At 61.7% G+C, this 25771-nt stretch overlaps 10 protein-coding genes across 10 annotated transcripts; 6 read left to right on the forward strand and 4 right to left on the reverse strand.

Moving 5' to 3' along the window:
• Positions 1-531: 531 nt before the first annotated feature.
• RHTO_01202 (WD repeat protein, Prp8 binding protein) lies at positions 532-1961 on the forward strand (the record flags this gene model as incomplete). The annotated part of the gene is made up of 5 exons (XM_016414885.1): positions 532-660; positions 736-848; positions 912-1206; positions 1311-1730; positions 1848-1961. 5 exons carry the CDS (start codon positions 532-534, stop codon positions 1959-1961), a joined length of 1071 nt encoding a protein of 356 aa, XP_016273106.1.
• A 194-nt stretch (positions 1962-2155) lies between these two features.
• On the forward strand, positions 2156-4448 carry RHTO_01203 (metacaspase CasA; the record flags this gene model as incomplete). Its single annotated transcript, XM_016414886.1, has 13 exons — positions 2156-2217; positions 2280-2519; positions 2577-2803; positions 2862-2867; positions 2929-3080; positions 3141-3201; positions 3284-3459; positions 3515-3582; positions 3638-3829; positions 3889-3955; positions 4102-4133; positions 4215-4280; positions 4409-4448. The coding sequence occupies 13 exons, from the start codon at positions 2156-2158 to the stop codon at positions 4446-4448; spliced, it is 1389 nt and encodes a 462-aa protein (XP_016273107.1).
• A 381-nt stretch (positions 4449-4829) lies between these two features.
• On the forward strand, positions 4830-5896 carry RHTO_01204 (carbonate dehydratase; the record flags this gene model as incomplete). Its single annotated transcript, XM_016414887.1, has 6 exons — positions 4830-4880; positions 5033-5178; positions 5306-5371; positions 5433-5488; positions 5549-5585; positions 5647-5896. 6 exons carry the CDS (start codon positions 4830-4832, stop codon positions 5894-5896), a joined length of 606 nt encoding a protein of 201 aa, XP_016273108.1.
• A 225-nt stretch (positions 5897-6121) lies between these two features.
• On the forward strand, positions 6122-7813 carry RHTO_01205 (succinyl-CoA synthetase alpha subunit; the record flags this gene model as incomplete). The annotated part of the gene is made up of 10 exons (XM_016414888.1): positions 6122-6161; positions 6238-6355; positions 6474-6483; positions 6582-6698; positions 6775-6918; positions 6983-7121; positions 7180-7444; positions 7507-7535; positions 7600-7724; positions 7787-7813. 10 exons carry the CDS (start codon positions 6122-6124, stop codon positions 7811-7813), a joined length of 1014 nt encoding a protein of 337 aa, XP_016273109.1.
• A 400-nt stretch (positions 7814-8213) lies between these two features.
• Positions 8214-9668, reverse strand: RHTO_01206 (peroxisomal carrier protein, adenine nucleotide transporter; the record flags this gene model as incomplete). Its single annotated transcript, XM_016414889.1, has 8 exons — positions 8214-8281; positions 8364-8439; positions 8498-8653; positions 8709-9024; positions 9080-9154; positions 9222-9440; positions 9509-9523; positions 9595-9668. 8 exons carry the CDS (start codon positions 9666-9668, stop codon positions 8214-8216), a joined length of 999 nt encoding a protein of 332 aa, XP_016273110.1.
• Positions 9669-10579: 911 nt separating this feature from the next.
• Positions 10580-11679, reverse strand: RHTO_01207 (priA protein; the record flags this gene model as incomplete). The annotated part of the gene is made up of 5 exons (XM_016414890.1): positions 10580-10632; positions 10697-10945; positions 11011-11283; positions 11367-11441; positions 11508-11679. 5 exons carry the CDS (start codon positions 11677-11679, stop codon positions 10580-10582), a joined length of 822 nt encoding a protein of 273 aa, XP_016273111.1.
• Positions 11680-12408: 729 nt separating this feature from the next.
• Positions 12409-13783, reverse strand: RHTO_01208 (negative regulator of the PHO system, protein serine/threonine kinase; the record flags this gene model as incomplete). Its single annotated transcript, XM_016414891.1, has 6 exons — positions 12409-12699; positions 12754-12871; positions 12930-13453; positions 13578-13595; positions 13689-13722; positions 13779-13783. The coding sequence occupies 6 exons, from the start codon at positions 13781-13783 to the stop codon at positions 12409-12411; spliced, it is 990 nt and encodes a 329-aa protein (XP_016273112.1).
• A 685-nt stretch (positions 13784-14468) lies between these two features.
• On the forward strand, positions 14469-16945 carry RHTO_01209 (tetratricopeptide repeat containing protein; the record flags this gene model as incomplete). The annotated part of the gene is made up of 11 exons (XM_016414892.1): positions 14469-14649; positions 14707-14820; positions 14885-15340; positions 15403-15684; positions 15748-15833; positions 15892-15943; positions 16009-16106; positions 16176-16235; positions 16292-16500; positions 16556-16644; positions 16707-16945. The coding sequence occupies 11 exons, from the start codon at positions 14469-14471 to the stop codon at positions 16943-16945; spliced, it is 1866 nt and encodes a 621-aa protein (XP_016273113.1).
• A 699-nt stretch (positions 16946-17644) lies between these two features.
• Positions 17645-19408, forward strand: RHTO_01210 (tetratricopeptide repeat containing protein; the record flags this gene model as incomplete). The annotated part of the gene is made up of 6 exons (XM_016414893.1): positions 17645-17846; positions 17906-18120; positions 18177-18620; positions 18686-18745; positions 18799-19105; positions 19170-19408. The coding sequence occupies 6 exons, from the start codon at positions 17645-17647 to the stop codon at positions 19406-19408; spliced, it is 1467 nt and encodes a 488-aa protein (XP_016273114.1).
• Positions 19409-19444: 36 nt separating this feature from the next.
• RHTO_01211 (DNA/RNA helicase, DEAD/DEAH box type) lies at positions 19445-25458 on the reverse strand (the record flags this gene model as incomplete). Its single annotated transcript, XM_016414894.1, has 11 exons — positions 19445-21164; positions 21216-21954; positions 22011-22696; positions 22753-22789; positions 22850-23066; positions 23129-23746; positions 23806-24138; positions 24196-24288; positions 24349-24456; positions 24516-24635; positions 24694-25458. 11 exons carry the CDS (start codon positions 25456-25458, stop codon positions 19445-19447), a joined length of 5436 nt encoding a protein of 1811 aa, XP_016273115.1.
• Between the last annotated feature and the right edge of the window lie 313 nt (positions 25459-25771).

Consider the following 25771-nt stretch of genomic DNA (forward strand, 5'->3'; position numbering starts at 1 on the left):
AGATAGCTTGCACAGCAAGGCTGGAAGAGGTAAAGCAGTATGCAAGCGAGAGCAGAGAGGGACGAGGAGGACAAGGCCCGGCTGAGGAGGTGCGAGCGGGTGGATTGGCGAGCGTCCGGGGCGGGCGGGTTCGCGCATGGCTGCCGGAGTCCTTCAGCGACGTCTCGTACACCTGCAACCTATTCCATCCCGCATAGGAAGCGAGAGAGTCGATCACGCTCGCCTGGAGGAGCAGCGGCGGACCTCGACGGCAGCAGGATTGGGCGGTCCAGGTGCTAGCTGGGCAGCTTTGCCTAGTCAATCTGAGGCGACTGGGCACACTCAGCAGCCATCCTGGGCGAGTGAGCGGTGTGGCCAGTGCCAAACCGCCTGCCTCCTCCTACGCGAAGGTCAACCTCACCCGCAACTCTCCCACACCACCAGTGCGTGCACTTGACTGGCTGAAGACGTCGCGGTAGCTTACCAGATCCGCTACGCGCAGTGTCGAAGCGACCAGGGCAGGACTCTGCGGCGCTCATCAAGCGGCAGCGGATGGCGGACGAGGAGGTGAATGCGCAGACGCTCGTGGTCGCTGCGCCAGAGGCAGGGTCGAACAAGGGCGCTCTCATCCAGACGGTCAAGCGGACAAGCGGTCTCCAGGCGCCCATCATGTGCTTGCGGGTGAGCCTCTCTCCACCTCGTCCTGGTCGCGACTCCGCGAGATGCAGACGCGTGCTGACGCTGTGTGCGCTACAGGGCCACGGTGCAGAGGTGTTGGACTTGGCGTTCTCGCCTGACGGCGACACCCTTGCGAGCGCTTCGGCGGACAAGACCATCTTGTTGTGGAGGGTCTACGGCGAGTGCCAAAAGTGCGTGCATCCCTGGGCCCTGCTGAAGCTTTCACCGCGACCTGACCTCTTTCTCGCGCACAGCTACGGCGTCCTGCGACTCGGCAAGGGCGCGCCAACCTCGATCGCCTTCACCTCCTCCTCGACCCTCGTCGCCGGCTGCACCGACCACACTCTCTTCCTGTTCGACTTGAAGACTGGCGAAGCGATACGACGATTCCGAGGACACAAGGGGATCGTCAACTCGGTGGATGTGCAGCGGGGAGGAGTTGGGCGGGGACTGATTGCGAGTGCAAGCGATGATGGGACGGTGCGGGTGTGGAGCGAGGATGCGAAGGAGGAGATCGAGGTGGTCGAGCTGGGATACCCTATCACGGCAGTGAGTTTGCGTTCGAGTCTCGCTTGGCTGAACCTACAGGCGATTTGCTCGCTGGTTCTGCTTGATTGACTGTGCAGAACCCGCTAACTCGCTCTTCACCGCAGGTAAAATGGTCGGAAGACGGCCAATCTCTTTTCATCGGCGGCCTCGACAACGACATCCACGTCTTCTCCCTCACCTCGCACGCCATCTCGTACACCCTCCGCGCACACCAAGACACCGTGACCTCGCTCGCCCTCTCGCCCAACAACTCGCAGCTCCTCTCGTGCGCGATGGACTCGACCCTCCACCTCCGGTCCGTCCAGCCCTTCGCGCCGACTATCAACACCACCAACCCGACTCTGCACCCGCGGTTGGTGCGGAGCTTCTATGGCGCGCCGGCGGGCTTCGAGCAGCTGCTGAGAAAGGCGAGCTTTAGTCGGCACCCGACGAGCGAGGGGCAGAGCGGGACGATGGTTGCGGCGGGAGGGGCGGACAGGGCGTTGACGGTGTGGGACACGATGACGGGCGAGATCCGGTACAAGGTACGTTCGTCGGTCGCCCTTCGCCTGTGTGGATGGCGCGTGTTGCACCTATCGAGCCCGCGCTGTCCTTGCAGAGCTTGTACGGGGCACTGACTCTCTCGCTTCTCCCTCTCGCAGCTTCCTGGCCACACCGGCACCGTCATTTCGACAGCGTGGTCGCCGAAGGAGCCTATACTGGCGTCGGGCGGCGTGGAGGGTGTCGTCTACCTCGGCGAAGTCGATGCAGTGTAGTTCGACGAGGAGGAGTCTTGTAAAAATACCCGTATTTCCGCACGGGTTGCTCGCCCGCCTTGTTCGCGAGTTGCTTGCATTCCATTCTACTGCTTGAAAGCACCGGGCTTCACCGTGTCGCCAAGGTCTCGACCTCGTCCTCCTCTTTCACCTCGACCCTCTCCCTCTCACTTGCTCTCGCTCTCCAGCTTGCCATGTCGTACCCAGGAGCAAACTACCACGCTCACAAGCAGCAGCACTACCAGCAGAACCAGGGGTGCGCCCGCTTCCTTCCGCTCACTCCCTCCCCACACCTGCTCATCTCTCATCGGCTCACAGCTACGCCCCGCCGCCTGGACCGCCTCAGGGCTACGGGTACGGAGGAGACAGCTATGGAGGAGGTGGCTACGGCGGCGGTCCGGGTGGCTACGCTCCTCCCCCCGGTCCGCCGCCCGGCCAGTACGGCGGAGGAGGATACGACGAGTATCGAGGCCAGGGAGGGTACAACACGGGCTACACGAGTCCTCCCCCTTCGGACTACAACCAGGGCATGCCGCACCCGCACCACGACCAGTACCAGTGCGTTCTCGCCTCTTTCGCCTCGTCGAAGGTCCCGCTGACGATCTCTCCGAGCAGGTACAACGCTCCTCCCGAGTTTGGCGGACAGAACTCGTATGCTCAGCAGTACGGCGCTCCGCTCGGCCCGCCGCCGACGCACTACGGCGCGCAGGAGCAGCAGTACAACGTTCCCTCGCAGTACCAAGGCGGCCAGTTCGCCATGCACAGCACGCCGACCGGCGATCAGAGCCAGTACTACTCAAACTTGTCGGGCAGGAGGAAGGCTTTGTGCATCGGAATCAACTGTGCGTCCGGTTTCGCGGCTTCAGGGAGATCTTCGCTGATGTCTGTCTCCTCCTGCAGACACCGGTACGCAATCGCGTCTGCCAAGATCCGAGGAACGCTCACTGACTTGTTGACGCTCTCGCAGGCACGCGCAACCAGCTGAACGGCTGCCACAACGACGCCCGCAACATGGCCAAATTCTTGTGCGAGCGATACAACTACAAGGAGGAGGACATCGTCATGCTGCTCGACACGCCCGACGCGACGCAGATGAGCTTGCCGACACGTGCGAACATCGTACGTGCTCGGGCTGCGGTCCGAAGCGAGGAGCGGGCTGACTTTGCGGTCGTTTCGCAGATTCGCGGCATGCAGTGGCTCGTCAAGGACGCGCGGCCGAACGATGCGCTCTTCTTCCATTGTACGTCTTTTCGTCTCACGCTATTCGCCAATGCGGGAGTTGCTCTTTGGCGAACGAGGACTCAGCCACCCTTCCTCTGCAGACTCGGGCCACGGCGGGCAGCAAGAAGCGACGGAAGGCGACGAGGAGGACGGCTACGACGAAAACATTTACCCTCTCGACCACGAAGTCGCCGGCACGATCGTCGACAACGACATGCATCGCTTGCTCGTCACGCCCCTCCCGCAGGGTTGCAGGTTGACCGCCATCTTTGACTGCGTGCGTTCGCTCGTAAATGCGTGTGGGGATGTCACTGACTCGTCGATCTCTGTAGTGCCACTCTGGCTCCGCGCTTGACCTGCCGTACATGTACTCGACCAAGGGCGTGCTGAAAGAGCCCAAGTTCGTCCGCTTTCTGCGTCTTCCTCCTTTCTCGACTGACCCATCGTCCTTGCAGCATGCTCATGGACGCCGGCTCGGGCGCACTTGGCGCCGCGACGTCGTATATGCGCGGCGACTTGGGCGGCGTCTTCAAGAGCGTCATGGGAGTCGGCAAGCGCATCATGAACGGTGACAAGGCCACCGAGTACATGAAGCAGACGCGCTCGAGCAATGCGGACGTCATCAGCTGGAGTGGGTGCAAGGATACGTGCGTTGGCGCGGCCCCGGCACCGATTTTCGCCTCCGCTGACTTCCTTGCGTGCGCAGACAAACGTCAGCCGACACGAGCATGCAGGGACAGCCAACTGGGGCGATGAGTTACGCGTTTATCACTGTGCGTGCCGTTCCCTCGTGCTTCGTTCCCTCTCCGAACGCTTGAGCGTTTGAGGCTGATGGCCTTCTCCTCTCCCTGTTGACCTCCTGACTTCGCCTCTTCTCGCCTCTCTCCTTCCTATCTGTCCATGCACACGCACCACACAGGCCCTCACCAAGTACCCGCAGCAGAACTACCTGTGTGTCTTCCGTCCCGCCAAGTTTCGCCGGTCTCGGTCAAACATCGCTGACTCTCGCGCCTTCTCGTTCCACTTCTGCAGTCAGCTGCTCAATACGGTTCGCGACGAGTTACAGGGCAAGTACTCGCAGAAGCCGCAGCTCGCTTGGTGCGTTGCGATTCTCTCGCCTCTCCGGCAATAAAGCCCAGCCGCTCTCTCCGGGAATTACCGCGGGCGATATTGGATGTTGCTGAACGTTGGCGATACGCTGCTAACGCTTTCCATCGCGCCAACAGCTCGCACCCGCTCGACCTCAACCTTCTCTTCGTCTGCTAGTCCCGCTCACCGCTGGTCGACATACGTACACTCTGGGTCTCGCGTGTGCAATACGCATCCGTTCAATAGGTTTTGGGGCTGCCTGCGGCGTTCTCAGCACGTCGCCGAGCTTGGAGGAAAGCCAAACAGCCCAAAGAAGGTCGGTTCGACCTTTCGCCGCTTCCTTCGCTTCCCTCAGCTTCCCAGTGCGCTTGCTCGCTTGCCAACGTCGCTCTGAACACGCTGAAAGAACCTAACAGCCGCCAGCTAGCGAAACGCGCCCGCGAGCGCCGTCGGTCGCTTTCCCAAGGTCCGCCGCTTGCCGCGACGTCAGTTTCGAGAGACGCCTCTTCACCTCCGTCTCGCTCTTTTCCTGGTCGAAACGCTCACAGACAACCAACTATGGCTTCTCACATCGCTTCTATGGCCGAGACTGCCGCAGCGAAGTTTGCTGTGCGTTGCGTTCTCTCCTCGCGAGTCGTTGGCAATGCGGGGCTTTCTCTGGCGGTTAACGGCTGCCGGGGTCATCGCAGGATTCGTAGCTCCGCTTCCCCGTCTTTGTGCACCTACTGACACCCACACGCCTCCCCTCTTCGAGCACGCAGACCCAACCGGACCTCAAGGGCAAGTCGTTCGCCGACACTGAACTCGCGGTCAACAACAGCAACTTTATCAAGACGTATCCGGTTCTGGTCGGCGAGAAGGGCAAGCTGCATTTGATGCCGAGGAGGGGGATCGCGATCATTTGTTGGTAAGTGTCGAGGGGGAGTTGGGAAAGGGAGGAGGAGGATCGGAGGAGGAGTGGAGCCACCGACGTTCACGGGGAGCTCGTGGGGCTCAATGACGACGCTGACGATGATCCTGACAACGCGCGACAGCATGGACGCCCGCCTCGACCCAAACGCCATGACCGGCCTCGAAGTCGGCGACGCCCACATCATCCGGTGCGTCTCCAGCTCGCTTCCAACCGACTCTCAGCGTCGTTTGACGTCGTTTGTCGAGCAGGAACGGCGGTGGACGGGCGGCGGATGCGTTGAGGAGCTTGATTGGGTCGCAGGAAGGTTCGTTTGACCCGCTTCGTCTCGTCAACCCAGCTAACTGACGCCCTGCTCTCTGCACAGCCCTCCAGACACGCGAGATTATCCTCATCCACCACGAGTGCGTGCCAAGGTCGTGTGTAAGCAGAGAAGCCGGAGCTGACCCGTTCCGTCGTCCGCAGAGACTGTGGCTATTCGCACGCCAGCACGCCCGTGATCCAAGCGACGCTCAAGCACCGTACGCCCGAGTCTGCGCACGCTCTGATCGATGCGCTCGCGCTTCAAGAGTTCAAGGAGGACAGCAAGCACACGAGCGTCAAGGCCGACGTCGAGTACCTCCGCAACCACCCGCTGATCCATCCCGACTCGAAGGACAAGATCAGCGGATGGTGGTACTCGGTCAAGAATGGCGAGCTCAAGCGTGTGTGCTGAAGGGAGCGAGTTGAGGATTGGCGAGAGCGAGTCGAGGAGGAGACCGAGGGCTCGCTCGGCGGCGGGAGTTGCGGTGTCCGTGTCCCTGCCTGTACAAAGACTGCAATGCTGTGTCCATCTAGTCGTTTCGAGCTGTGCGAGAGTGACAAGTTGCGGGTCAACTTCCGGCGCACCCCGGAGAGCGCACGAGGACTTGGTCGCCTTCCTCACGCTCTCACGCTCACGATGGTTGTCAGACTCGCAGCACGCTCCATTCTCAAGCAAGGTGAGCCACCCAATCCCGCCCACGCCCGTTGAAAGCGCGAGAAACGAGCTCATCGGCCCTCCTCCTCGTCCAGCAGCACCGCGACGGGCGTTTGCGACGTCGCGCGCGCAGCAGAGCAGCTCGAGCCTGTACGACCAGACTGTCCCCAACCTCCGCCTCCGCCCAGACTCGACCGTCATCTGCCAGGGCTTTACGTGCGTCGTCCCGCTTCTCTCCAGACCCGACGAGTCGCGAGCATCCGTGGGAGCTTCGCTTGCGGGTGTGTGGGGTGTAGCGACAGATGAGTTGACATACTTGCTTCCCCTTCAACAGCGGCAAGACCGTACGTCTCGCTCCATTCGGCTTCCGACACTCCGCACCGCGGTTCACTCGCTCGGCACCCTGAGACCTCGCTTACCTGCCATTCATTCTCTTGCACAGGCTACCTTCCACTGCAAGGAGGCGCTCGAGTTCGGCACGAAGCTTGTCGGCGGTGTTAGCCCGAAGAAGGCTGGCACCGAGCACCTTGGTCTCCCCGTCTTTGGCTCCGTCAGGGAGGTGCGTTCGCACGTCCGGGCTATTTCTTCGCGTGATTGCGTTGAATGCTGATGGACCGCGCCGAACGGTTTTGCAGGCCAACGACAAGACCAAGCCGGATGCGACCGTCATCTACGTTCCCCCTCCCTTCGCTGCCGACGCCATCATTGAGGCTATCGAGGCGGAGATCCCCTTGATTGTCTGCATCACCGAGGGCATCCCTCAACAAGACGAGGTCCGGGTGCGTCACCTCTCCTTGCGTACTTCCGCTCGATACTGCTTCCTGACACGTTCCATCCCGGCAGGTCGCGCAAGCTCTCCGCAGGCAGACCAAGTCTCGCCTTGTCGGCCCCAACTGCCCTGGTATCATTGCTCCTGCGCCCAACGGCGGCGGCTGCAAGATCGGCATCATGCCCGGCAACATCTTCACCCCTGGATCCGTCGGTGCGTCTCGCTCGTCCTCACCCCTCCCAGATACGGCGCTGACTCGCCGGTTGAACAGGTGTCGTCTCGCGCTCTGGCACGCTCACTTACGAGGCAGTCGACGCGACGACCAAGATCGGACTCGGCCAGTCTCTCTGCGTCGGAATTGGCGGCGATCCCTTCCCCGGCTCGCAGCACATCGATGTCCTCAAGGTCTTCATGGAGGACGAGGCGACCAAGGGTATTGTCTTGATCGGCGAGATTGGCGGTTCGATGGAGGAGGAGGCGGCTGAGTACCTTGAGAAGTACAACGTCCAGAAGAAGCCTGTTGTCGGCTTCATCGCGTGCGTCGCCGTTCGCTCTGTTTTTCAACGACGCCTACTGACTCGCCGAGTCGCTCGCGCAGTGGCCGCACCGCTCCTCCAGGCCGTCGTAGTGCGTCCCGACTGTCTCTTCTCCAGCCTTTCAATCCGCTGACGCCCGCTTCTCCCTCTCGCAGTGGGTCACGCCGGTGCCGTCATCTCGGGCGGCAAGGGCAAGGCCGAGGACAAGGTCAAGGCGCTCGAGAAGGCCGGCGTCATCATGGTCGACTCGCCCGCCCAGCTCGGCTCGTCGCTCAAGAAGGTGCGTCCTCCTCCTCACCCTTTCTCCCTTCCAAGCTCTCGCTGACTTGCTCGCTTCCGCAGGCTATGGTCGATGCCGGACTCGCCTAGACGCCCTCCTCCCTCTCCCTCTCCCGCAACACCTACTATATTCCCCTCCCATCTTTCCTTTTCCGCGAACTTCCCGGTCATGTGTGCATGCGTATGCGTTTCTCTCCTCCTCCTGCCTTTCACTCGAACCTCGCTGGCTGTGCTTCCTCTCGTGCAAAAACAATGCCGTGATAGAAACCTCTTCGTCCGAGTCGAGCGAGAGCTCCGCACCTCGTCTTGCGGAAAGGGCGACAGTCAATAAACAACTCGCATGACACATCGGAACTACTGGGAAGCAAACAGGATACGGCTCGAAAGGAGAGCGGGCCGGAAGGAGAAGTCTACGATATCTCAGTCTTTTTTCGGCGGTCGGTCGGCTGAAAGGTCCGTCGTGTATCGCGAGGAGAGGAAGTACAGGTGATCAGATGGACGTCAAGCCGACTGCCGATCCGCGGACTTTCGAGTACGCGACGAGGGAGAGGATTGTGTCTGTGCGCCAAGAAGTCAAGCGAGACGAAGGATAAGCGTCAGCGGTAGCGAGACAGCCAAGCCATGCTCAGTCGCGACGCACAGGCTTCGAGAGCGTCCTTGATGCCGAAGAGCAACGCCTGGGACAAGACCGCCTTCGTAATCTGCGCTTGCATGCCCTGCTCGACCCGAACTCGTCAGTCACTCGCTCTCCCACACGCAAGAACCCCGACGAACCTGGTACCAACCCGTGAAGCCCTCCTCCGCGTAGACCTGCTTGAGGCAGTCGAGCGCGCCGTTGTACCGCTCCTTGGGCTGGCCAGGGGGCGTGTCATCGTCGTCATCGTTGCCGGCTTGGAGGCGGGTCTTGGCCATGATGTAGGGGTAGGTGACCTGCGCGATACGCTCGTCAGCGAGAGAGAAGAGGAGGAGGAGAGGCGAAACGCACGACAGTCGCCAGAGTCTTGCTCATTGCGCCAATGAGGAACGCCTTGAACGGCGTCATCTTCTCTCCAGGCTTGAGCAACATAGTTTTGAGGCGCTCAAACATGCCGTACGTGATAGCGGGGTTGACGCAGAGGACGAGACTGGGCTTCAGGCCGCGCCACAAGCCGGTGATGCCGTCGTCGCGGAGGATGTGGGCGATCGCTTTGCGGAAAGAGAGCGTCTTCTTGGCGAGTTGTTGGCGCGTTGCGATGACGCTCACGGGGATGGTGAAGATCTGACCCATCGCTGCGGCGATCGCACCAAGAGCGAGCTCCGTTCTGCGAAGCAGACGAGGTGAGCTCTCGCCAAAAGAACGACAGGCGGGCTACTCACGCGGTCGTCATCTTCCGCAAAGGGAACTTCTTGATGTAGGTGGAGCGGACGAGGGTGTAGAAGTAGAAGTAGGCGCTGCGGGGGAAAGGACCTTCCTCAGTAAAGCGCTCCTCTCGATCCGTGTACAGCCGCCTCGACTCACAACTGCATCGAGAACGTGTTGAGCATGTTCGCTCCGAATCCGCGATAGAATGCCAGCGCTCCTCCCTCCTTGAAGATACGCAGGGCCATCTGCCTCGCGGTCGCATGCCGGTGAGGGAGGTGGTGCGGTGCGTTCGAGCGCTTGAGCGACGGCGGCGCAGTCGAGTTGGCAATCGCTTCTTCGATCGCGGCGTGTTCTGTCTGGATACGGGTCTTGATGCTGTTTCGTGAGGAGTTAGCCGATGGATCCGGGAAAGAACGTCGCATCCCGTCGCCGTCAGGACGTACGTGTCGAGGGGGTAGCTGCGGCGAAATCACTGGGAAGTCAGTCTGGCGCTCGAGAGACCTGCAACGATAGAGCGAGGGGAACGCACACGACTGCCCCGCTGAAGACGCCTCCCACCGCGCCGACGACGGCGTTGCCGAACGGTGTCAAGCTGGGTGCCATGGCTGGATCGGTACGAGTAGCTGGGCGGAGTCCAAGAGGGTTGGCGAGGGTGCAAGGAGGGCGCGCCGATTGACGACGAGGAGAAGTTGCCGGCTGGTGGGGGAGCGGGTTCGACGGCAAGTCGCAGGCTAGCAGGCGAGATGGAGTGGTAGCACAAGCTCAAAGCGAGTTTAGCACAGTGCACAGCGAGGAGCGACGCAGCGAGCAGGGGAAGAACGAGTCGGCGCGAAGTCCTTCCGGGTGCATGAACGTAGCCGGGGCGAAATATCCGGGAGCAATACAAACTCGGTTGTAATCAGCTCGTAATGGTAGGCCTGAATCGTTGCAGAGCGTGAGTGAGTCTAAAGGAGTGTGTGGGTATCGCACAATGGGAGAGAACAAGGGAGCGAGGGAAGTACAACCGCAGCAAAGGGGACCTCGACCTAGCAAGAGCGACACGGGTGGACACTGGTACAACGCGGGAGAGAGGGTTGAGAACATCACGATTGGGTAGGGAGGGCGGCGAGGAGGCACGGGAGGAGCTGAGTGAACGGCTTCTTCCGGGAGCACTCCTCGAAGGGCGGGCACGAGTGTCGGTGTCGGTGGATGTTGGCGAAAACGGGGGAACTGGCTCCTTCAGAGCAATGGGCGATGTTGGCGATAGGCGAAGGGTCGGAGAGGGACAAGCTGAGGGGGGATAAGTTAGTAGCGAGGGGAGTCGGCAGGGCGGAGTCGAGCTGGACGACGAGGAGGCGGCGAGAGAGCCACCGAGTAGTGGTACAGTCTTGACGCGGGCTTGTTGTACAGCGGTATCCGTCCGACGACGAGGGAAATGGAACGAAAGGGGCGATGCGAGCGTGCGAGCCGAGATGCGAGCGAGGTGGATGCGAGGGAACGACGGGAACCGGGACCGAGGAAAGACTCGGTCTGACTTAGACGCAAGCCGTCGCGGTCGGGTTGACGTTGAGCCCAGGCACACAAGACACTGCGTAGAAGGAGGCGGATCAGAACTTGTCGAGGCGGAAGGTTATAGCGAAAGCGCGACTCACTGACGATGCATTTGCCCGCGTCGCACTCGACGCTCTCGACGCCAAAGATTGCAGTGCAGTCGACGCCGGTACCGTCGGCGACGCAGCCACCGCACTGCTCGAGGTTGGTCTGCGAGTCGATGCACTCGTAGCCGTCGCCGAGGCCGGTCGAGCAGGCGACCTGGTTTGCGGGGCAGACGTGCGTCGAGCGCTTGCGGCGGGCTTGAGGCGAGGCAGCAAGCGAGCACACCGAGGCGGTTGAGCAGAAGCCTGCGTGACCGCGCGAAGTCAGCCTCGACGTCGCGAAGGTCAGTCTTTCGCGAACGAGGACGCACCGCTCGCGCACATCGTGTTACCGCTGCAACCGAAGCCGTTGGGGACACCAGCAGCGGGAGCAGCAGCGCACGTCTTGGTGGTCGTGTCGCACGACTGGCTCACACACTGCTGGTCAGGCGAAGGGATAGGTGCCGAAGCGTCGCCGTTGGCGCACGCTGCGCCAGTCCCGCCGCACTTGCCGTCCGTTCCGCAGAAGAAGAACGCCTGGCAGTCGGTGTCGGCCGAGCAGGCGTCGCCGAGGTAGCCTGCGCAGTGGCCGTTCGAGCACGATCCTGCGAGCGAGCGAGTGAGCGGAGTCCGGGAGGAGACGAGGTCAGCTCTCGGGATCGTGCGCTCGCCCGGGCTTGGTACTCACCGTAGTCGCAGTCTGTTCCAGTCGTGCAGGCAGCGTGCGCGTACCCGCAGTAGCTCATCGACGTATTGATGGGGTCTGTAGAACGTTCGCTCAACAACCGGGTCAGCTCTCCCTTCAAGAGCTGCTTTCGAGGGTACGCACCAGGCTGGCAGACAGCGGTGGCAGAGATGGTGCCCTGCGCATTCGGGTCGACGCTCCATGCGGCGCACGACTGCGAGTCGGTCGAGCCCGAGCAGGGGAAGTCTCCGATGGCGTGCACGGCCTTGGAGGCGGCGAGGAGTGCGGTGGCGAGCGAGACGAGGCGGAACGACATGGCTTCGAGTCTTTGAGTGTGTTTCGAGGTGTGTAGAGGGAGGAGTGAGGGGGATGTTGAGTGACGCTGCGGACTTGGCTGGGTTGGGAGCGACGGAGGGAGGGAGTGTGTCCTGGCTTGCTTGGTTGGAGGTTGTGTCTGCGCGTAGATTGACGGCGGAGAGTGGACCAGCAGATAGGCGTGCGAGGGAGTGTGTGTGATGTTCTGGAGGAAAAGGAGCGACGAGCGGAGTCCGCGTCGACAAAAGCGCTTGCGACCGAGGCTGGGGCGGGCTCTCTCTGCGCGCGGTCTCGACGACGACGACGCTCGATCGCTTGTCATCGATGCACGGACAAGCCAGCGCATCCTCCCACACAGCACAACCAGCGACAACCCTCTCCTTCTCAACCTTCGCAAAATCCGACAGCGCTCGCTCGCCGTTCCATCCGATTCTTCCGCTTCATCTTCACTCAGCCCGACGGCCTCAACCTATCCAAGCCACCCAGAGTCGCCAAGCTTGGCTCAGATGCTACCGTTCTGCTCCCTCAAGCTGCTGCCGCTCCATCCGCGCTTTCCAGGCTTCGCTGCCCTCGCCTCACGATCCTGAATCACACACGAGCGTGATGTATCTCGTAAGAATGCAGGAGACGCGGGACGAGCGGAAAGATGGGCGATCACCCGAGGAAGAGGGTATGGGACACAACGTGAAGGGAGGAAACGAGACTGGAGACACCCGCCGCGCCAACCTGCTCACTGATACCCTCCCTGCTGACCCTGCGCCGCCCGCATCTGCGCCTGCTGCTGCGCCGCAAGCTGCTGCTGCCTCAGCTGTTCCTGCGCCGGCGACGACTGCGGCTGCTGAGTCGCAGCCGACGAGCTGAAGTACTGGTGATGCAGCGCGCTGGTGCAGTCGAGTCGGCGGGCGGGGTCGAATTGGAGGAGCTTGTCGAGGAGGTCGAGCGCGAGAGGGTGGGCTTTCGGGTAGAGCGAGGCCCAGGGGATGCGGTTCAGTCGGGGGAAGGGACGGAGCTGGACCTCGGGCTGAGCAAGAAATGACGTCAGTAGAGCCTCTGAGCAAGAGCGGAAAGGACGCACGGATTCAGACGCGATGCGCCGCAGCGTCGCTTCGTCGGGTGTGCCGAGGATGCGGATGATCTGGCTGAGCTGGTCGTTGTTGTCGCGGCCGCGGAAGAGTGGGACGCCCGAGATCATCCTGTACGACGCACGGTCAGCTCAAGCGAGAGGCGCGCAAGGAGAGCGAGTCTCCGCACTCGGCCATGATGCAACCCGCCGACCACACGTCGATGCTCGTCGAGTACGTCCGCGATCCCAGCAAGACGTCGGGCGCGCGGTACCACAGCGTAACGACCTCGTTCGAGAACGTGTTGACAGGGATCCCGAACGCGCGCGCGAGACCAAAGTCGGCCAGCTTGAGTTCGCCCTTCTTGTTGATGAGGAGGTTCTGCGGCTTAAGGTCGCGGTGGAGGACGCGGTTGTCGTGGCAGAAGGCGGTGCCCTTGAGGAGCTGCCACATGAACGAACGGACAACGGCCGGTTCGAGGGCGCCTCGTTCGCCGTGCATGTCCATGTACTTCTTCAGGTCGAGGTCCATGTACTCGAAGACGAGCATCAACTTGGACTCGGTGTGGATGACGTCGTAGAGTCGGACGATGTTAGGATGCTTGAGCTCCTTCATCAAGCTAATTTCTCGAATGGCGGTCGAAGGGGTGCCCTCTTCCGCGTCCAAGTGAATCTCCTTCAGGGCGACCAGCTCGTTCGTGATGCGCGATCGACCCTGCGGACGTGGAGGAAGAGCGAACCGAGGTGGGTGAGCGGGTGTAGTTGGTAGAGGAGACGGCAAGACCGGGAGCAAGTCAGCGAGGTAGGTCTGGGGACAGCCGCTACATAACAGAACGCACCTTGTGGACCGTCGCATACTATCGTACGGGCAAACACGCGCCCCAAGAAAGCAGAGTCAGCCCCAGCGTCGCCTTCCCAGCCTCGACGCTCCAAACGTGCTGCCGACTCACCGTCCCCTCGCCGAGCTTCTCCAGCTGGATATAGCTGCAGAGAGCGAGGTCAGCAAGGTACAGGTGCATGCGGTGCGTCCCCCAACTCACTTCATCGCTTGTCACCGCTTCTCGGACGTCGACGAGATTGGATGAGGCGGGGCGGGGAAAGAGGCAGACGGAGAAGATGGAGCTCGAGCGGGCCGGTTTCGCTGAACGTTCCTGTTCGAATAGTGTGTACCAAGCAATGGGAACAAGCAGCAGATGGATGAGACGGTGGACAGCGGACGCAGAAAGCCTCGATCGCTTGGAGGAGACGACAACGGGGTGGACCTCGCGCCCGCTGGAGTGGTCCTGTGCGCGGTTGACCGATTGCGTATAACGCTTCTATCCACGTCCACGAACCGCCAACCCGAGCAGGGCCGCGCTGTCCGGCTTCGCCTGCCCTCATCGCTCGTCAACGAAGACGGCTTGTTCTCCCACTTCACTCCGCTTGCTGGGCTTGTGAACCCTGCTTGAGAGTTTCGCGTCCTCACGCAGCCCTCTGAACCAGCCGCAGTCTCCAGCAGTCTGCAGGTGAGCCTCCCAATCTTCATCAGTTCGCGAGGTGGGGAGGGCGGGAATACAGCGGGGAGGGCGTGATGGGGCGCGAGGAGCATGCGGAAGACTCTATAGGACTCCGAGAAGCTGGTCTCCTTGGCTCTATGCTGCCACAGCTTGTGAACGCTCCGCCGGCTGTCGCACTTCCGTCTTTCAACGCCTAGAAACGAGCTGACTTTCGCTTCTTCCACTCACACAGCCATGCTTACGACGACAGATGACCTGAAGGCGAAAGCGAATGCGGCGTACAGCAAGAAAGACTGGCGCGAGGCGGTACGGCTTTTCGCCGAAGTCGTCGAGCATGAGCAGGACGGACCGGCCAAGGCGACAGTGCTCGCCAAGCGGAGTGCTGCATACGTCAAGCTGGAGGACTACTCGTCAGGTGCGAAAGGGAGCCAGGCAGACGGTTTAGCGTGAGCTGACCGTCGGCCGCCCGCAGCTCTCGCCGACGCAGAACTAGCGGTAGAAGCGGACCCATCCGCTGCCCTCGCCCAAGTCCGCATCGCCGAAGCTGCACTGAAGCTCAAGGAGTTCGAGAAGGCGGAGAAAGCCTGTGCGTCCACCTTTACGACCTGTAACCCTCTGAGAAACAGGTACTTACGCCTTCATGTCGACAGATGTTCACGCAGGCGAACTCGCCACCGACACCTCGTCTCGCAAGCGCTACAAGGAGGCGGTCAAGTCTGTACAGCGCGCTGCTCGTCACGAGGCGACGACACAGGAGAAGAGCGCGCCTCCGCCGTCGTCAGCTGCGTCAGGGTCGTCGACAGCTCGCAAAGCGAACCGACGTTCCGCTCCTCGCGCGCGCGGCACTCGTCCGTCGATTTCAGCCTCACTCCCTTCCCGTACCGACCACGACTTTACCGTCACCAGCGAGACTTGGCGCGACCGCCTCATCCACAGCATGACGAATGACGGTTTCCAGTATCAACCAGAAGGCGGGATCGGGGTCGCGCTGGCCGCTTGGAATCAGTGCGAGCTGGGCTTGCAGCACCTTCACCGGACGGTGTATATGGTGCCTGCCGGCCTTCACGTCGACTTGTTCAACCCTGACTGCCTGACCATGTTCTGCGGTGCGTCGCTCGCTTCCTCTTGTCCGTGACATTCGCTTACTACACTGTTTGCGCCCTCGCAGACTGCATCCTCAGCACCGAACTCGGCTTCCACCTCTCGCCTTCGCCTAACCCGGGCGACTTGCCGACTCTCACGAAGCTCAGGAAGCTCATCGAAGCCGAAGCAGACAAGGGCGACTTTTGCAAGTACCTGACCGACTCGAAGTGGACGCCGCAGCAGATCGTGCAAGACCTGAATAAGCGCATCCCCGGCGAGGGTCGGCAGCTGATTCGTCGTTTCACCGCGAGCTTGATCAACGGGCGGATCATCGGCGGCTTCTTCTGTCACTACGCCAAGAAGCCCAGTCAGTAACCCGTCCGCTCATCTCGACCGCTGAAGCGAGAACTGACGGATCTCGGCGACGCAGAGCAAGCTGTTGTCAGCTACCGCCTTGCGCTGGACGTGCTCGAGGAAGGGAACCGTCAATGGGCGCACGAGTCGCAGGGAACGCGAGTGAGTACCTCACAGAGTGTCCGCCTCACCCATTGAGCTCACCAGCGACGTTGACCAGGGCAACGTCTTCTCCCCGACTGTCGTTCGAGGCGTCAAGGTTGTTCTCATGAGTGCGCCGCAGCTTTTCCTCGGTGTCTGTCTGAGCTGAATCTGACGGGTACCTCGACGTCTGCAGAGGCATTGATGCGCGGTCATCAACAGGCAAAGACGGACGAGGAGCGGCGAGACTTCCCCCTCGACGAGATCGAGGAGCTTGCGGATAGTCTCCTTGAGGTACGCATCCCTTCTGCCGCTCGTGTCTCGCTAGGCCTACTCACGCTGATGCGCTTGCTCGGCTCGCAGGATGAGCTTCCCGAGTCATACTACACACGTCAAGCAGCAATCTTCCGCACAGGCTTCCAGGTTTGTCGCCTGCTTCTCTGCAATGCGGCTTCCTCTCTGACGCTTCCGCCGGACAGCTCCTCCCGCGCTGGGAAGCATACGCCGGTCTTGCTTACGCTTCCGCCTACCGCGCCGAGGAGCCCTTCAGGAACCAACAGCCAGGCGTCCCCGTCATCGTCAACCTTGAACTTGCACGCCAGGCGAACGACTGGTACGATGCAGCCGCGTCGGCGATGCCGTTCGACTGGCACCAGAAGCGGGACATCCTGTGGGCGGGCTTGCGATTGTGAGTTGCAGTCCGATCAAGTCTCTCATACCCGCGCTGACGACTTGCATGACAGGCGTCTCTTGACGGGCGGCAGCACGATCAAGGAGGTTCGCGAACGGGCTGCGGAGGCCAAGCGCGTCGACGACTTTGCGACTCGCTTCTGTGCGCACCTGCTTCCGCTCTCCTCATCTTCTCCTGTGTTTCCTGACGCTCGCTCCTCGCAGTCGGTCCTCTTCCAGCGAAGCACGAGCCGCGGGACTTTGTCGACTTGCAAGCTCAGGCATGCGAGCAGTGGCTGCGCACGGCGTCTCCGCATCACTCGCCCAACTCAATCCTCAAGCCCATCCCTCGCATTCACTGTCCACCTGGCTTCGACAGCAGCACCGTTCTGACGAAGGAGTTTTGGGAGGCGCCGCACATGGAGGGTGAAGTCGGGCTGATTGACGCGACCATGGCCCGCTGAAGCTTCGGCGGACTCTCAGATCCTATCTGGCCTGCCGTATGGTGTCAAATTCGTGCAACCTGAGGTGTTCCCTCTATTCCTCGACATTCTTGCCTGGACCAAGGAGGGGATCGCTTTCCTCGCCGTGTTCGTTACGCTCGTTCCTTTCCTTCACTCGCTCGTCTCGACGTCTGCCGCCTGTGAGCTACTTTTCAATGCTCTCGCCTCGCTGTGATCTCGTCCCCCGCGTCCATTGCGCACGCATTGGCACTGTTGCTCTTCTCATCAGTTTCGAGCAGGCGGAGGTTCGTGGGCGGAAGGTGGGCTAGTGAAGCAGGCGCGTAGGGCTGGACCGGCTTGCTGATCGCTTTGGCGAGCGCTACGGTGCTGAAGAGTCGCCAGCGCGTGCAGAGTCTCCGTCCATGAGCGCTGACAATCTTCTCGTCCTCCTTCTCTCCACCTCGGCACTCCCGCAGGACGAAAGAACATGGCGGACGCGCTCAAGGCCGAGGGCAACGCTGCCTGGTCCAGCAAAACTGGAACAAGGCGATCGACTGCTGGACAAAAGCGATCAAGAAGGAGAAGGACGCCGTAGCGCTCGCCTCGCTCTACTCGAACCGCTCGGCCGCCTACCTCAAGGTCAGCAAGTACGATGCAGCGCTTCGAGATGCGGAGCAGGCCGTCCTGAAACGCCCGACGTGGAGCAAGGCGAAGGCGCGAATGGCCGAGGTTTACGCTCGCCAGCAGATCTTCGACCTGGCCAAGTCGTCGTATGAGCGAGCAATCGAGCTCGCCGAGGACGACGCAACCCGCGAGCGATATCAGGCGTCGCTCAAGACGACAAAGGAGGCTGAGGAGAAGGCGAAGAGCCAGAATCAGGGTCCTCGTGCAGCCTCTCGACCTGTGGCTGAGATGCAGCAGCGTCTCTTTGTCAATCGAGTCGCCCTCGCCGTGGTGAACGGGACTTATGTCGTGCGCCAGGCCGGCGGCATGGCGTTGTCGCTGTACTCGTACCGAGCCCTCCAGATGGGCATGAAGGATCTCCAGGAGGACATCAGGAAGATTCCCGGCACCGACCAATTCAAGATCAACCCCGACTCGCACGCCCTTTCCCTCATCCGGAGTGCCTCATTGCGGACGACATGACCTTCACGCTCGAGCACGGCGACGAGCCCGGCTTTCCGATTCCCGACAAGGCGAGTTCCGCTTCGCTTCCTCCGATAGCTTTCTCTGACGAGTTCAACCCTCGCAGATCATCACGCTCACTAAGGCGGAACTGCAGCAGGGCGGCTGCCTCAAGTACTTCACCAATGCGATTTGGGCACCGCAGGACATGATTGCCGACCTCAACAGCCGCATCGCAACCGAGGGCCGTCAGCACATCCGGAAGGCAACGTCGTCGCTGATCCATGAACGCATCGTGTCGGCCGGCGTCCTCCGCTTCAACCCTCAAGGCGTCGCTTCGGCTGTCCACGACCTCAAGCTCGCCATCGCTTTGCTCGACGAGGGCAACCGCGTATGGTCTAACGAGCGTTTCGCCGACCGTGGCAGCACGTTCAAGCCGACCTTTGTCCGAAACGCTCGCGTCCTGCTCATGCAGACGCTCGTTCTCGCGACGCGCGACATGAAGACGGCGGCGGCGAAGCGGGCTTACAAGCCTGAGGACGTCGAGGAGATCGCGAACCGGGTCATTCGGGTGAGGCGAAGTGTGCCACCACCACAGACTTCTAAAGCTCACACTCCGCCCGTCCGCCATTGCAGGAACACCCGCCCGAGGATTGGCACCCGCGCGATGGCAGCACTATGCGCGTCTGCTACTCAGTGAGTCGCCGCTCTCTTCAATCAGCCACGGCGCTCATTCGTTCCGCTCGCAGGCCTATCCCGTCTGGGAAGCGTACCTCGCGAGAGGGTATGTTTGGGGTATCCGCGCGGGCGTCCCGCTGCTTGAGGTCCAGCCTCGCAAATACGCATTCGCCGACCTTACCGCCGCAAAAAACGCTGCCGAAGCTTACGACAAGGCTGCGGCGATCCTGGAGGACGAGGCGCCCGACTTTACCCGGTACTGCTTCGTCCTCTGGTACGCCATCCACTGGCGCCTGCGCGCGGGCGGTCTCTCTGTCCGCAAGCTCCGCTCTCGCGTCAACAAGGCGAAGGAGGCGACGGAAGAGACCAAGCGGTTCGGTAAAGACCCTTTTGCCGCTGCGTCCTTCGTACGCTCGGGAGCTGACCCTGCCTGACGTCGTAGTCGACGACATCGAGGACAGCTTCAGAGATATCCGCAAGTTCTGCAAGCAGCAGCTCAAGATCTTAAACGAGAGCTTGCCGAGTGCGCCGCCCGGCATCACCGACAGGAACACGATCAAGCCCATTCCTACGCTCAACTGCAAGGGCTTGCCAAGGAGTTTCAACACGGCGTCGCTCAACGACCAGCAGGAGTTTGGACGTCTCCCCGGAGACATCGGTTGCATCGACCAAAGGGGCTGAGTATGCGATGCAATGCGTTGCAAAATGCTATGCAGTTTATACACGACTCCGTATGATCCGCTCGACGAGCTCGCGCTGCTTCTCCTCAAGCCCACCCTTCCCGCGCGGCACGCGTCCTGCTCGGAAGGCGGCAAGCAAGATGCGCCGCTCCCATTCCTCCGCCTCGAAACTGGCGCGGTCGCCGACGTCGTTCTTAACGGTACGAGGCAAGCGCTGGAAGAAAGACTGGACGTGCGGATCCATCGCCGGCTCGACCGTGGCCTCCTTCTCCCCCTCGCCCTTCTGCAGCTCTTGCCCATTTCGCTTGATGCTCCTCTCGCCGACTGACCGCATAAGCTCATCCAGCGAGATCTTTTGGAGTCGTTGGACCTCGTCGAGCGGAATCGCCTTCTCTGCGAAATACCCGCCGAGTGGGGAGACGAGAATGTCGGTCCGACCGGTCGGCAGCACAGCGCACCGCGACTCAAGGCTGTCGATGACGGAGTCGGCGAGGCGAGAGAGAAGGTCGTCGTGCATCGCGCGTGTGCCGCTTGCGAGTTCTGCGGCGTAGTAGGACGGGTTGTCGACGAGTCGGCGAGAGGCGAACGTCCACGAGAGAAAGTCGGTAACGCCTTGGCGATCTCGGACGCGATGGTTGGCGAGGTCCTCAAAGACGATCGTCGACAGCGCCGGGTCGAGCGGCAGGCTGGACTCGAGGGGAGCGCCGTGCTGGAAGAATTTGCCGTACAGCTCGGCCTGGTCCTTCTGGCACAGGATGAGGCACTCAGCCGACGACTCCGCTGAGGGCGGCACCGCGAGCGACTGCATCTGCAGCAGGTTGGGTACTGGGTAGTCCTGGACCTCGCGCTCGTCGTGGCCGTCCTGGATTTGCCGCACCGTGACGTACTGCGAGCTCATCACGATGACGAGACTTGCGCGAACGGGCAGCGTCCAGCACGCTTCGCGCGAAACGATGAGAACCTTGACAATCCCTGCGCCGAAGAGCTCGAGCGCGAGTCGCTGCTCTGCCGCTGGCAAACCCTCGTGGAAGACCGCGATGCCGTGGGTGAGCGCCTCGCCCAAGTCATCGTCGCTAAGAGACTCGGCGTAGGCCGCGACCGTGTCGAGCGCTCCGTCCGCGACGAAGGAGCTCTCGATGTCGCTCGCCGAGTGTGTGACGAGGTCCTTCGCGGTCGCGCGGCATTGCGAGCGGGAAGGCACAAAAGCGATGGTCGAACCCGACGCAACCCGCATCGCGTCGTATGCAGGCTTGACCATTTGGCGGAGGAGGGCGAACGAGTGCGGAGTTGAGAAGGGCTGGACATTCGTTGTAAGAGACGACGTGCGCGTCGCCGGGGAGAAGGAGTAGGATGCGTGCTCTGGGACGTCGAGCCAGTCGGCAATGCTCGAGATGTCGGCGAGCGCCGAGCTGGATCCTACCACCCGCGCCGCCGGGTATACCCAGCGCAGGCGGGAGAGGGCGAGCTCGTAAGATGCATCGAGTGCGTGTAGCTCGTGGCCAACGACCAGGTCGAGGCAGCCGAAAGGTCGAGGTCGCTTGCGCAGGATGCGGAGAAGGGCTGCTGGCGATACGACGGCAACCCCGCCCTGTGACCCGGCGAGCGAGTCGAGGTCCTCGACGCGCGAGACAAGCTGGACCTTGATTCCGGAGGCGGCGGAGAAGGCTGCGCGAAGCCGCAATGCCGCTTGTCGGGCGAGCGCACGTCGAGGAGTGAGGTAGAGAACGGTCGAAGTCGGGTGGATGCCGAAAGTGCGCCTGCAAAAAGGCCGTCAGTCGAGACTTTGAGGGAGGCGATGTAGAACTCACCACATGGCGAGTTCCAGTAAGGTTGCCCGACTAGCAGACGAGGGCGAGGCGACGAGCGCGTTCGAGGGCGTGTGGAAGATCGTGTGAAACGCCTGCGTCTGCACAGGATCGAAAGTTGGGGAATCGCGGCCGTAGAGTTGCTGGAGGTGCGGAAGCGTGCTAAAAGCGTCGTGCGGAGAGAGTAAGGGGAGGTCGAGTAGCGGGAGGTGCGGCGCTGGTGAAGGCGGAAGAACCAGACTGGCGAGGTCGACGAAGAGCTCCTCCTCTGCGCCGATCCACCTGTCCGAGATCGCCCGGACGAAGAGAGATTTCGGTGCGCTGGTGACGGGGATGGTGAACTGGAGCTGCAGGACGGTCGTGTAAGGGCGAATCAGGGTTCGGGCGAGACCCAGGATCGACAGGTTCTCCTCGTCCTCCAGCCAGACCCAGAAGGCCTCGATGGATCCGTGATGCTTTTCGGACCACTCGAACGACTTGCGAAGGTCGATCCGGACGCGCAAGAGGTCGTGCGCGAGAGGCTGGAGGGTCGACGAGATTTCAAGGGCAGGGAGCTGGCGGGCGGCGCGGGTCGCGAAGCCACCGAGCCGCTCGTTCTGGTGCACGAGAGCGCCGAAGTCGGCGTCGGACATGGCGGCGACCTCGCTGAGCGGGACGTCGTCGGCCCATCGCTCGATGTTGTAGAGGAGGTCGGCGGGAAGGTCGAACTGGGCGAGCGGGTGAGCGAACGGCCACATGCGCTCTGCGAGGAGCAGTCAGCGGGACACTCTGAGTGCTAGACGGAGGATTGACACGCACTTTCGATCGACTTGCTCATGTTGAGTAGGACGAGCGAGACCGGGGCCCAACGCTTCGCCATGGCGATCTCGAGCAAAGCGCGTACGATCCTGCCGGCGTTCTGCGAAACGTAGCCAGTGTCGGAGACGAGAGCGAAATCTTCGATGTAGGCGCGCGAGATGTACGCCTGGAGGAGGACGTTGACCTTTCCCGCACTCGACTCTGTGCCGCCCTTGACCTGGCAAGGACAGGACGCCTCGATGAGCTTCTTGAGCTCGTCCACCTCATTCTCGCGAACCTGGATCTGCTCGAACTCGACGCTCGCCGAGATGAGCGCGAGGATGTCGGCTTCGCTCATTCGTGGGCGGAACATCTTGTTAAAGATCTCAATACTCGCGTCGCGGATGTAGTAGCGAGCAGCGATGCGGCCGAGGTCGGTCGAAGTGAAGGTGCCCAGGTCGCGGTCGAACGAGATCATCTGGCACTCGACGAGTCGCTTCGCAGCGTTGTTGATGAGGGCGTGCCGCTTGCTACCGAGCAGCGGATCTTGCTCGACCTCGGCGGCCGTCATGCCGTACACGAGCGGGTTCTTCCGCATCCGTACGAACAAGTAGGAGTAGCCGAGCCAGCGGACGCCCTCGTCCATGTTCGTGACGGTTCCGAGACTGATCTCGGCGTTGAGCGAGTCGGCGAGACCGGTGGTGAACCTGCGAGGCGCAACATGCGTCAGCTATGGCTTTTGCAGGAGGTCTAGCCTGCTCACTTCGACTCGATCGGATGCTGCTGCGTGATGGCGGAGACTAGCGAGGAGCAGAGCGTCAGCTAACAGTGAGCGAGAGCCGAAAGCCGGCGGACCGCACCGTAATGGTCGATCTTGTCGTTCGTCGTGCAGATGTAGCCGACACCCTGGTCCTCGTACTGCGGGCGACCGGCGCGACCGAAGATCTGGAGGACGTCGAGGATGCTCAAGTCGACGAAGGCACCCTTGCCCGAGTCGTAGACTTGCGTGCCCTTGATGACGACGGCATAGGCGGGCAAGTTGACACCCCATGCGAGCGTTGCGGTACAGCAGAGGACCTGGCAGGAAGGCAGTCGTCAGCGCCGGTCGCAGGCATTGAGCACCCCAGGATCGAACGCACCTTGGTCACGTTCGCCTCGAACATGCGCTCCGAGATGTTGCGGTCGGATCGCAGCATGCCGGCGTGGTGGATACCGAAACCTGCAGCCGCGAGCTCCTTCATCTCGCGATTCCGACTCGACGCCAAGTCGCGCTTAAAGCCCTGCCACTTCCCGTTTGTCTCCTCGCCCGCTGACGGATCGAGTAGATCGCCGAGTCCTTCGGCAAGAAATTTCTCGCGAAGCATCTGCGCGGTCTTGACCGTCTCTTTTCGGGCGTGGACGAAGACCATGCACTGGTGACCGCCCTTGACGAGCTCGGCAACCTTGTCGAAAGCCGCATTGTCGAGATTCGTCCGGCTTTGAGGACTACCGGGTTTGCCTCGCACGCCGACAAAGTGCTGTTCGAGGGGAACGGGGCGGAAGGACGAGTCGAAGAAGAAGAGGCCGGTGTAGCGGTTGACGCCGAGGAAATCGGCGACGTCGACGTAGTTCGGCAGCGTGGCTGAAAGACCGACGATGCGGATGAGGCTTTGCGAAGACTCGACTTGCCGGAGTGTACGGGCAACGATCGACTCGATGACGGCTCCTCGGTCTTCGTGAAGAAGGTGGACCTCGTCGATGATGAGCAGCTTGACATGCTGTGGGCGGACGGGAACAAGTCAGCCGTGGAGAAGCGAGGGGAGTCGACTTGACGCACATCCGCAACCTCGCCATCTCCGCTACCCGCGCCTTTTCGGGTCACGACATCCCACTTCTCCGGCGTCGTGACAATGACGCCCGTCTCGTCCACCTCCTTCTTCGTCAGCTTCATGTCGCCCGTCAACTCGCGAACCTTGACACCCGCCCAGGCTAGACGCTTGGCGAACTTGAGCGTGACTTCGGCGGCGAGAGCCTTGAGCGGCGCGACGTAGACAATCTTGTAGGCTGAGGCAGGAGGGAGCTTCGGAGGATCGAAAGTCGAGGCGAGAGGGGTACTGGCGAGGTTCGAGAGGCAGCGAAGGATGGTGAGGAGGGCGACGTCAGTTTTACCCTGCGACTCAAGCCGTCAGCATCTTCTGCAATTAGACAGACGACAGTTCACGCGCACGGCACCGGTTGGCGCGCAGACAAGCATGTTCTCGTTCGATTTGTACGCGACTGGGTAGACAATCGACTGAAGCCTATTGAGCGTTTTGTAGGCCTGCGAGCGAGGGCAAGGGGTGAGCAAAGCAGACGGACCGTGCTTGAAAGGACGGCTTACGTGGAAAGTCCGCTTCCCCCAGGCGTCCATATCCCCAATCGGTACGAGCGACTCGTTGAAGCGAAAGGGAACCGCTTTAGGTGCTGGAATCGTGATCTCCTCGTACAGCTGCGCAGACCTTCGTCAGTTCTAGCTTTAGCACTCGAAGGGGCAGGCATTTGGCGCACCTCCTTCATCTCCCGCGTCGTCCCCACTGGCAGTGCCAGTCGTTGACCGCCGATGCTCACGCCCGCATTCTTCGACGCCATATAGACGTTCGGATACTGCGGGGCGTCCTCGATAGCCGGCTGCGAGGTGAGAGGGTTCAGGCGACGCACAAGACAGATGCAGGAGAAGGGGACGCACTCGTCGTCCCGATACCAAGGCCCCCGGTCCTCGCGCAAGCTGCTCTTCCCGTATTCGCAGCCACTCCTGTACGTCGGGCGAGCCATCCAAGCCGTCGCCATCCGCTCGACCCTTCCCCTTCTCCCGCTTGTGCGCCTTCTTCGCCAGCTTGGCCGCCTGTACTTCCTCGGCCGTTGCGAAAGAGAGTTGCGAGCCGGGTGTGTAGTCGCGAGCGTGGGCGGAGAGGGTGGATGCGGGATGTGAGGGGTGCGAGTCGATGTGAGGAGGGAGGTCGTGAGAGAAGCCGTTCATTTGCAGTCTGCCTCCTTCCTCAGCGGCTTCCGCGACAATCTCCGCTCGTCTCCGTACCGCCTCGCCTACATCCTCGATACCCTCGAAGCCCCAGATGTCCAGCAACTCGCCCTGGATCTCGGCGTCGCTACTCCCGCTTCGCAACACCTCGACCGCATGCGCCACCCTGACGTCGTCGACAAGCGACCTCTTTAGCCTGGCCAATGCGCCGGTCGATGCGGAAGAAGACAAGGAAGATGGTGCGGTCGAAGTCGATGCGACGGGTGCGAACGAGTCGAGGAGCGTGGGGACGGGATCGGCATCGAGATTGGCGATGGCTGGCGGTGCTTGTGCGATCGAGAGGGGAGCGTTTGGCGAGAGAGCATCCTTGACCAGTGCGAGTGCCGAGTTGAGCGAGAGCGGATCGGCAGGAGATGTCGCGCGGCGAAGAAAGTCGACGAGAGCGCGTGGCGAGTCTGCCTGCGGGTCTGCCATCCTCTGCAGCCCTTACTGACTGTGTCTGGACACCCTCGAGCGGGTATCAAGCGAGAGTCGCGGTGTTGTCGCTTCCAACCGTTGTGGTCGAGTCGATCCGCATCTCGAGGAGCGACAACACCGCTTCCTGACTCGAGCGGGCTTGCGCGGGCTGCTACGGTGCTACGGGGATTGAGTTCGGAGCTGGCAGTCGCTTGCCGGCCTTCCCGCGCGCTTGCTCACTGTTCGCTCCGCTTCATCAGCTCTCGCGGACTAGGTCGACGGCAGCGCTCTCCAGCTCCTGTGCTTGAGCCAGCAGACCCGCATCACGGTC

The sequence above is a fragment of the Rhodotorula toruloides genome (genome assembly GCF_000320785.1).
Source record: "Rhodotorula toruloides NP11 unplaced genomic scaffold Scaffold12, whole genome shotgun sequence".
NCBI lineage: Eukaryota > Fungi > Basidiomycota > Microbotryomycetes > Sporidiobolales > Sporidiobolaceae > Rhodotorula > Rhodotorula toruloides.